Source organism: Lactuca serriola, chromosome 7, assembly GCF_051521515.1.
Source record: "Lactuca serriola cultivar US96UC23 chromosome 7, Lser_US96UC23_V15, whole genome shotgun sequence".
NCBI lineage: Eukaryota > Viridiplantae > Streptophyta > Magnoliopsida > Asterales > Asteraceae > Lactuca > Lactuca serriola.
The window spans coordinates 64913225-64923858 of record NC_136414.1 but is presented as its reverse complement, the minus strand read 5'-3'; the positions used below and the strand labels follow the sequence as shown (position 1 = coordinate 64923858).

The following is a 10634-nucleotide window of genomic DNA, read 5'->3' as shown; positions in this document are numbered from 1 at the left end:
AATGAGAGTGTGACACGTGACAAAAAAAACTTTTATTTATTAGAGTAGATAATTAATCGGCCATGTAGCAATGTAGTCAATTATATGAGATAGATAGAGAATAACTTTCATTTTATTAGTATAGGGGTATTATAAATAATTTAATAACTTTCATTTATCTTTATTTTTCTTATATAAATACATTTATTTTTATAAAAAATATGTTTTTTTTTTTTTTTAAATTTTATCGTCCGTTAAAATTATATTTGGATTTTGAATTATTTTTAAATTTTGCATAAGCTAATGCTTGGTCACCATTTTACAACAATGTATTTTCATTAAGACCATAATATATAAACATGCTTTCATTAAAATGTCTATTAATGCAGTACAATAACCTCATAGGACTGACCTTAAGCTTTTCTTTAAAGTAGAACATAGGATACGAATAATTTATACAAAAGGTTTTAATAAAAATATATAATACTATATTTTTTATAGCTTTAACTTGGATTTTTCTAAGGTCTTCTTTATAAATTATTGAATTAGGTTATAATAGTTGTCGACATGTTAGAATATCACAGCCGAACACTTGTCACACTAATAATTGGAAGATTTTAGAATAAAGCACAAATAAAAGACCATAATATATATTTTTTTTAATATTAATATTTATATAATAATATTATAATATTATAATTATACCGGTTTATTCCGCTATATTCCAGCTCTCTCTCTGTCCTCCGCGTGTATCAGATTCTCTCTCCTCTCCAAATTTTCGTAAGATCACTCATTCGCCAAACATCATCACAAATCCAGCCATAAATCTCTCACTCCACACACACAATTCTACCAAATCTCAGAGTGGAAGAGAGGTTTAATGGCGGGAAACGATTGGATAAACAGTTACTTGGAAGCCATACTTGATGTAGGTCCTGGACTTGATGATAAAAAATCATCCTTGCTCCTCCGTGAAAGAGGCCGTTTTAGCCCGACACGCTACTTCGTCGATAACGTTATCGGCTTCGATGAGACTGATCTTCATCGCTCCTGGGTTAAAGTAAGTCCGATTCATTGATTTTTGATTAATCTGTATATGTGTCTGTCTATTGTCCTGTACTTCTGTTATGTTTTTAACTTCGTTTGGAGGAATCGAATTGAATCGAATCGTGGTGTGTATTGTGTACTGTGTATTGTGTATTGTGTGTGTTTATGTTGCTTTGTTTATTTTTTTTTTCTTTGGAATTGGGAATTAAACATCCTCGTATGTATATGCAGGCCCAAGCGACGAGGAGTCCTCAAGAGAGGAACACCAGACTCGAGAATATGTGTTGGAGGATTTGGAATTTAGCTCGTCAGAAAAAACAGGTTTTTACAACTTTTGTTTACTTAATTGTTAATTTTTTTCCCCTCAATTTTGTTTCTTATGCAATTAGGTGTTGATTCAGTTGGTGAATTTCATCTGTTGGTGATTAATAATATCCATAGAAACGAATGTAGACTTATAACATATGTAGATCGATGAACTTCCTACATAATTATAAGCTGAAAAACTACTCATACCTTTTTGTTTCCAACTTCGTTAACATCTTCATTCTGTTCATCAGCTTGAGAATGAGGAAAACCATAGAGTGGCCAAACGCCGAATTGAACGTGAAAAAGGTCGCAGAGAAGCAGTTGCAGATATGTCAGAAGACTTATCCGAAGGGGAAAAAGGAGAAAACATCAACGATGTATCTGTTCATGGTGAAAGCCACAGAGGTCGTTTGCCCAGAATGTCCTCCTTGGATGCCATGGAAGCATGGGCCAATACACAAAAAGGGAAAAAACTCTATCTTGTATTAATAAGGTACAATCACATTTCTTTTTCCCTCTTTACCCTTATCAATCAACTAACCTACATATGTACTTATATTACAGTCTTCATGGGTTAATACGTGGTGAAAACATGGAGCTAGGTCGTGATTCTGATACAGGTGGACAGGTACATTTCAGTAATTCCATTCTTACCCTTTTGTTCCTTTTTGTTTCTTTTTGTTGATTTGAAGTAATTTTTTTGTAAATTCTGTATCAGGTGAAGTATGTAGTGGAACTAGCAAGGGCATTAGCGTCAATGCCAGGTGTCTACAGAGTTGATTTACTTACAAGACAAGTAGCATCACCAGAAGTAGACTGGAGTTATGGAGAACCAACAGAAATGTTATCTCCAAGAAACTCAGATGGAATGACAGATGAAATAGGAGAAAGCAGTGGAGCATATATAATCCGTATCCCATTTGGTCCAAAAGACAAATATGTCCCTAAAGAGCTTCTATGGCCCCACATCCCTGAATTTGTTGATGGAGCACTTGGACACGTCATCCAGATGTCAAAAGTTTTGGGTGAGCAAGTTGGTGGTGGATACCCTGTGTGGCCTGTTGCCATTCATGGACATTATGCTGATGCTGGTGACTCAGCTGCCAGGTTGTCAGGTGCCCTAAATGTTCCCATGCTTTTTACTGGTCATTCACTTGGAAGAGATAAGTTGGAGCAGCTTTTGAGACAGGGGAGATTGACAAAAGATGAAATCAATGCTACTTATAAGATCATGAGAAGAATTGAAGGTGAAGAGAATAGTCTTGATGCCTCTGAGATTGTTATAACAAGCACTAGACAAGAGATAGATGAACAATGGAGATTATATGACGGTTTTGACCCTGTGCTTGAAAAGAAACTTAGAGCTAGGATCAGGCGGAATGTTAGCTGTTATGGAAGGTTCATGCCTCGTATGGTTGTAAGTTTCCAAAAATACCCTTTATCCGTAATCCGATATTATGTTGTTATTTTTGGGAGAATTAACCGTTTTAGTTACTGATAGGTAATTCCACCTGGGATGGAGTTTAATCATATTGTTCCACATGATGTTGATGGTGAAAATGAAGGATCTGAAGATCATCAGACTTCTCCAGATCCACCTATTTGGACAGAGGTTTCAATTCTTTACCAAATTATATATTTTTTTATTAATTAAAAAAAATAAATAAAAGTATATTGCTATTCCATACAGATAATGCGATTCTTCACCAATCCACGTAAGCCCATGATTCTTGCACTTGCTAGACCAGATCCCAAAAAGAACCTTACAACTTTGGTCAAAGCATTTGGGGAGTGTCGCCCATTAAGAGAGCTTGCTAATCTTGTATTTTCCCATATTTACCCTTTTGTTATTGAAATTCAATCTTTTTGGTGATTAATTAATATTAATACTTTTTTTTTGCAGACATTAATTATGGGTAACAGAGATAACATTGATGAGATGTCAAGCACAAGTGCTTCGATGCTTCTTTCCATTATTAAAATGATTGATAAATATGATCTTTATGGTCAAGTCGCCTACCCTAAACATCATAAACAGAGTGATGTCCCTGATATATACCGATTAGCAGCAAAAACCAAGGTATGTCAAGGGCATTTTCGTCTTTTCACACAAACATAATGTCACCATGTTTTATTTAAACTTGTTTTTGTTTTCTCAGGGTGTTTTCATCAATCCAGCTTTCATTGAGCCATTTGGACTCACTTTAATCGAGGTATCCTTCACAGTTTCACCATTTTTTATTTTCTTAATTTATTTTTATTTATTTATTTATATAAAACAGGCTGCTGCTCATGGGCTACCAATGGTTGCCACGAAAAACGGAGGCCCAGTAGACATACATCGGGTCAGTCTCGTTTAAAACATTTATTTTCATTTCATGTTTTATTGAATATTTAAAAAGTCAACAAAAGTCAAACTTTTTTTTTTAGGTGCTTGACAATGGTTTACTCATCGATCCACATGACCAAAAATCGATAGCGGATGCTTTACTAAAACTCGTTGCAGACAAACAACTATGGTCAAAATGTCGGTCAAACGGATTAAGAAACATTCATCTCTTTTCATGGACTGAACACTGTAAAACCTACCTCTCACGTATCGCCACGTGTAAGCCACGTCACCCCGGGTGGCTAAAAAACGACGACGATGACGAAACTTCTGAATCCGATTCACCAAGCGATTCCCTACGCGATATGCAAGACATCTCTCTAAACCTAAAGTTCTCAATGGACGGGGGTGAAAAAGGTAATTCTATAAACCCCGAGGACCGAAATAGTAAATTAGAAAACGCTGTTTTATCGTACACAAAAAGTATCGCGAAGGTAAATCCGGAGCAACCGAAGTTCCCGGCGTTGAGACGGAGGACGCATATATTTGTGGTGGCGATTGACGACGACGACGTGGAGGGTATTTTCGGAAATGTTAGGAAGATTTTTGAGGCGGTTGATAAGGAGAAGAACGAAGGTTCGATTGGGTTTATTTTGGCGACTTCGTTACAAATTGCGGAAGTTCATTCGTTTTTGGTGAAGAAAGGGGTGAATCCTGCGGATTTTGATGCGTTTATTTGTAATAGTGGAGCGGATTTGTATTATTCTTCTTCTCATTCTGAAGATAATCCGTTTGTGTTTGATTTATATTATCATTCGCATATTGAGTATCGATGGGGAGGTGAAGGACTTCGGAAGACTTTGGTCAAATGGGCGTCTTCCATAATTGATAAAAAAGCTGAGAAGAAAAGTGAAGAACATGTTGTTACAGAAGATGAAGAAGTCACAACCAATTATTGTTATGCTTTTAACATTCACAAACCTGGATTAGTAAGTTTTTTTTTTTTTAAATGAATTCGTATTTGTAGTTTGTTAACAAATTAAGGAAATTGAGTGTTTAAATTTGTATTTGTAGGTGCCACCTGTCAAGGAGCTTCAAAAGTTAATGAGGATTCAAGCTCTTCGTTGTCATGTTATTTATTGCCAAAATGGAAGGAAAATAAATGTTATTCCAGTATCAGCATCTCGTTCTCAAGCTCTTAGGTATTTATTATTTTTATTTAAAAAGAATTATCTTTATAAAAACTGCAGAAAGATTAAGTATTTGCATAATTCAGGTATTTGTATCTAAGGTGGGGTATGGAGTTATCAAAAGTGGTGGTATTTGTTGGAGAAAGTGGGGACACAGATTATGAAGGGTTTCTAGGTGGGGTCCACAAGGTGGTTATAATGAAAGGAGTTGGAAACAGTAACAGCAATCAGCTTCATGCGAATAGAGTCTATCCGCTTTCAGACGTTATTCCTACTGAAAGTGGTAATATCATTCAGACATCTGAAGAGTGTGGAAGTGGTGATATTCGTGCTTCATTGGGAAAAATTGGAGTTCTGAATGGGTAAAGACTAAAGACATGACTTTACAGGTGATATGTTTTCATTGAAATTTGAATATACTGTTTATGAGTTTATCAAAGTATAAGAAAAAAGGGAAAAAATATATATATATGATATGATTTGTACAGAAGTTATATAAATGAGGCGAATACTGTATTTCCGCTTGTAACGGTTGTTTTAATATTCTTACCCGAGTATTGAAGGTTTATTATGGTTTTGATTTTGTTTTTTATAGTATTCTTTTTTGTCTTTTTTTAATAAAGTAATAGATAAACAACTAAAAATTATATATTTGTATGTTCAATAGGGTGTTATGGTACTGTTCATAAACATTATTTAGTATATGGATGGAATAAAGTAAAGTGATTATTGACGTAAGAAGGTTTTAATAAGTTATTTTCTTCTAACTTATTTAAAAGTGGTTATACATTATTTGAAAGTGTTTATTATACATGAAACCAAGCTGTTAAATATTGTATATTTATTTGTTCACATTGTATAATATAGGGTCCTTCATCTGACATATGTATCTATTTATTTTAAAGTGGTTATACATTATTCATTGTTTTTTTTTTTTCGATCATAAGTTCTTTGCAACCGCCATCCTTCATCGTTGTCATTGCCCTCTCCCTTGGATGTATCTCTAAGTGAACTCTCCTATCTCACTCTAATGTTGCAGCTACCCATTAACTACAATCCCTCTGTTGTAGGTGGGCTTTCTATTATTATATTTGTTATTTTGTTATGATTGTCAACTTGGAAAACAGTATATTTAACATTTTTTTTAATTTTAATTCACAAACTACATGCTTATTTGAACTCATTCACAAACTACATGTTCCAAGTTTATGTGGTTAAAAATATTATGTGTTGTTTCTTGATTATTTTTCTCATTTTTTTGTGTTTGTTTCACTTGCGTTCAAAGTCTGAAGTTTTTAATGTGTTTTGCAGCTTTCAATCAAGCATTCAACTATTTCAATGTGATAATGGTCGCAAATTTAATAATCATATCTTATTTAACTATTTTGTGACTCGGGACATCAAAATATGATTTTCTTGCCCTTACACATCACAAAATAAAACGCACCACGTTCTGATACGTCTTTTTTACATATTATCACAGGTCTGATACCACCTACTTACTTCTGTATTTAGATGATATCATTCTCACTGCTTGTCGCCTTACTTACTCATGTCATTGGTCGACTTAAATATGAATTTCCCATGCCTTGGAATCTATCTCTTTATTCTTGCAATTGTTGCGACTCGAACCCCATTTGTCTATTTCTCTCTCGGTCCTCATTTTATAGGTAGATCATTACTTATGTTAACATGGATACATGTAACTCCTGCAACACCCTTACAGACTCTAAGCCTAAGCTCCCCTCTAAAAGCAAGCCTACCTCGGACCTAACCCTTTATCAGAGTCCTGTAGGAGCCTTACAATATCTCAATGTCACATACTCGTGATATTGTGTATGCAGTTCAAGAAGTATGCCTCTACATGCATGACCTATAGGAACCCCACTTCATTACCCTAACATATTCTTTGCTATATTCAGGGCATTCTTTCCATTATCTTAAGATTCATCTATTTCGTACTGATTTTTTGTTCTCTTACTCTAATACTAATCGGGTTGTCCGAGTTTTGGGTCTATCTTGGCGACAACCTCATCTTGTGATCATCTAAACACCAATAGGTTGTCGCTTGGCTTTGAAACCTTCTTCTCAAGTTGTATTTCCCCTTATATCGTGTCACTATTGTTCTTTTGTAATAATGATTGTCATGTATTTAGCCTCTAACCAGTCTACACCAAATAACAAACATTTGGATATCGATTTACATTCTCTTAGAGAACATGTTGCTATTAGGCAAGTTTGTGTGTTGCACGTGTCATCAACTCATCAATTTGAAAATATATTTACTAAAGAATACCTATACAATTATTTTTGAACTTTTGGGACATTTGAGCATTTGTAAACTCTTGCTCCAATTAAGGAGGTGTGTTAAACACTGTATTATTTATTTGTTCACATTGTATAATATATATGGTCGTTTTATGTAACATTTGCATCTATTTATACAAAACTAATGCAAACCCTAACGATTCCACATTATCAGACACAAATGGATTGTAACCTTAAATTTCTTTTCTCATAACTAATTTACCATTTCACTACTGTCTTTTTGGTCATTTTACATATATAAACGAAATTTGCCAAACATTAAAAAATAATTTTTCAACTTTATTGCATTTTGGTATCATATAAGCCGAAATTGTCAAATACTATAAATAATTTTTCAGTTTTATTGCATTACTTTATTGATACGCCTTGAATTTAATTGCAAGGATTTGATAAAGTTCTTTCTATTACTAAGACCAATCTCTATATCAACCAAATATGGTGAGGTCTCATAACAAAATCACCGGCTCATGAAAATTTATTACATAATGATATGACTTCCAGTGGCGGATCCCTTAAGGGGCCAGGAGGGGCCATGGCCCCCCTGGTTTTTAGCCTTGTAATATTGAATTTTTTATAAATTAATTTGTTACTTAAAGATAATTACTGTATTGGCATCCCTGGATTTTCGAAACAGATACCAATTTAAGATTTAAGAATCGATTCCATAATTATAAGAATATAAACATACATAAATCAAACAGGAGGAAAAGAGATAATGCATCCAATAACCGGGTAACTCGCAATTCCGTATAATCATTGCTTCAAATGGGATCTGGTCGATCACATATCCTCAATCTTTGCTCTCACTCTGTCGTTCGTCTTCATGGATCTTGTTTACCGCTCACACACTTATAGCCTCCACAATCGCCATCTCCGTCTGGTTTTATTTTGCAACCATGAGGATAACTGTAATGAAGGTAATGCTTTTTGACTTTTGAGTTTTGCTTTTGTTCATTTTTCTTCTTTTTGGTTTTGTCCACTAGTATTACTTTTAATTTATTATTTAATTATATTTGAGGATAGCCTTTGGAAAACTTGCAGCATCACAATAATACTTGAACTAATTTTTAATTCTTTCTCCTAGTCTTCTAGTGTACTATTTCCGTTTTCTTTTAAATATAGTAAATCCTTAGTGTTGATTAGCATAGTCTTTTATGTTTATTTTAATTAGTTTTTCAATATAAACCTCTACCACATAAGTAATATTTTATTTAATTGTAACTTAATGTTTTTTTTATATTTATATTAATATTTTTATTATAATATGAAGTTATATAAACTAAAAATGTATCAGTTTGCCATTTGGATATCATTCATGAGAGCAACTATTTTTTTTTTTTTTTTTATAATGAACTATTAATTATATAGGAAATTACATTCATTAGAGTATGACTTCATCCAGAAAAAAAATTACGGATATGTCTATGTTTTGGCCCCCCTATTTATATTGATCGTGTTCCGCCCCTAATGACTTCAATATAAGTTTCTACACAACAACAACAACAAATAAATAAATAAATAAAATATATAAAAAAATCGCAAGAAATGTTAAATCTCGTGGTGTTTGTGATATTCATTTCAAGGTCTTTCTTTAAATCAAAGTTCTTTCAAGTGTTGTGTATGAATTAGCTCATTTTATGGAAACACTCGTATATAATGGTCAAATGTCCACCTTTCCTCATTAGTCCATTTAATGTTTTTTTTTTCTCCCAATATTTATACCTTTAAAATAGTTACAAAAAGGGCGAAATAATCACTTTTGAAAAGCCAAAAAAAAAAGTGAAATGAAATTAGAGTGACACAAGTGAGTGAGTTTATGGGGAAATTGTTTGGAATTCACTCTGTTCCATTATAAGTTTACAACAGAGGAACAAACCCCATAATATTTCATTCATTCATTGATTCTAAGCTTAAAAATTTACCAAATCACATAATCTTCTCATTGAACAAGCAATTTTGAGTCACATGCCACTATCTTAACCCTTCCAACATTTTCCTGACATTCATCATACTTGAACAGAGCATCTTGAAGAATGAATGTCCACACATTGTCACAGAATCTGTACGTGTGCAAATGCCCCTGTCATTATATAAAAAAAAAAACATCAGCATCCATACACCAAGGGTATAATCGTCATTTAACTCTTACATGCTAAAGCCAAAGCCTAAGACTGAATGTATATCAAGACACTAACTCTTTACCTTAAGTAACTTATCTCATGTTCAAATTGATGGATATTATGAAATTTGTTAACTGGAATGTAAAGGGTATAATGGTCATTTTGCCTCCACGCCAGAATTAAAGGGATGGAAATTATTTACCTTAATAGAAACCTTCGTCTTAACCTGATTGTCCAGAGCTTCAGCCATTGACTACAACCAATGAAACATGAAATGATAATGATATCTCACAGATTAATTAATCATCAATACACACACTACATTCACACTGAATTAACACATAGTTAAAAAAGAAGAAGAAGAAGAAGAAGAAGAAGAAGCTCTGAAGAGTTAAGAGACCTTATCAAACTGAACAAGAACTTGGATAGCAAGCTCAGGACCAAGAATTCCACTTGATACCATCTCATCCAAAGTTTCAGTCAAACACATTCCAATTGTTGATCTACGATACAACTCAAATGTTGCCATTTGATTTCTCTTCTTAATCAACAACCTGTTAAATCAAATCCCAACATAAGTATCATGTTGTACAAAATGAAAGCAAAAACTCATTTCCCATTTCTCATTTCTCATCTATCAAAAGAAATCAAAATCAACTACTTTTACAGAAATATACACGCCTGCCATTAAATTCTGAACCTGAATTAGAAATTCACTCATACACAATATGAAGTTCGTTCATGCGTACTTCGATTTGCAAAACGACACAAATTAAACATGACATTTGTAGTGTTATGATACGAAGCAACCGAGCTACCATATTCAAAGAAAACACCCAAAAATAATCTGAAACTTCGAATCCGAAATCGGAATCACGATGACTTAATCAACAAAGCGAGATGTCAGAATTTTGAATCAAACAAACAAAAACTCAAAATCTGAAACAAACAGCAGGCATCGCATAATTTCGCACGAGAATCTTCAATATAGACATAAATTAACACAGTTAACGCGCATATATCATTCAATATGAAATCAATTGAGTTTTAAATTGATGATTTATAGAGAACCGGACTCACTTTTTTTCCGCTCGTTGAGGTTGTAGAAACTTTGGTGCAGAGGGAGAATGAGATCTGCTTTTTATACCCTAGTTTTTGTAGCTCTGGCCTTATATAGGCGGAGAGGGTAAAGCATCGAATGATCAAAAGACGAAACTACCCCTGCTCTTGTTGACGATAGAAGATGGCTGATCGAAGATCTTTGTAGGGTAAAATCGTCAATTCGACTTCTGAGCTTCTAGATGTTCGAAAAAAGCTTGTAGCCCATTTAAT

The 10634-nt window shown here is 33.6% G+C and overlaps 2 protein-coding genes across 3 annotated transcripts; one reads left to right on the top strand and one right to left on the bottom strand.

Annotated features, from left to right (window-relative positions):
- The first annotated feature begins 714 nt into the window (after positions 1-714).
- Positions 715-5425, top strand: LOC145061475 (putative sucrose-phosphate synthase 1). Its single transcript, XM_079008956.1, has 13 exons — positions 715-1039; positions 1258-1347; positions 1587-1828; positions 1900-1963; positions 2054-2752; positions 2837-2947; positions 3026-3157; positions 3239-3415; positions 3495-3548; positions 3618-3680; positions 3766-4653; positions 4739-4866; positions 4941-5425. The coding sequence occupies exons 1-13, from the start codon at positions 860-862 to the stop codon at positions 5218-5220; spliced, it is 3108 nt and encodes a 1035-aa protein (XP_078865082.1). The 5' UTR covers positions 715-859; the 3' UTR covers positions 5221-5425.
- A 3130-nt stretch (positions 5426-8555) lies between these two features.
- Positions 8556-10493, bottom strand: LOC145064814 (transcription initiation factor IIA subunit 2-like). 2 transcript variants are annotated; one of them, XM_079012182.1, is made up of 5 exons: positions 10383-10493; positions 9703-9856; positions 9505-9555; positions 9105-9262; positions 8556-8668 (listed from the first exon to the last, which is right to left on the bottom strand). In XM_079012182.1, the coding sequence occupies exons 2-4, from the start codon at positions 9829-9831 to the stop codon at positions 9122-9124; spliced, it is 321 nt and encodes a 106-aa protein (XP_078868308.1). In that variant the 5' UTR covers positions 9832-9856; positions 10383-10493; the 3' UTR covers positions 8556-8668; positions 9105-9121. The 2 variants fall into 2 exon arrangements, with proteins under 2 accessions (XP_078868308.1, XP_078868307.1); XM_079012181.1 differs by lacking the exon at positions 8556-8668 and having other exon boundaries at positions 8992-9262.
- Between the last annotated feature and the right edge of the window lie 141 nt (positions 10494-10634).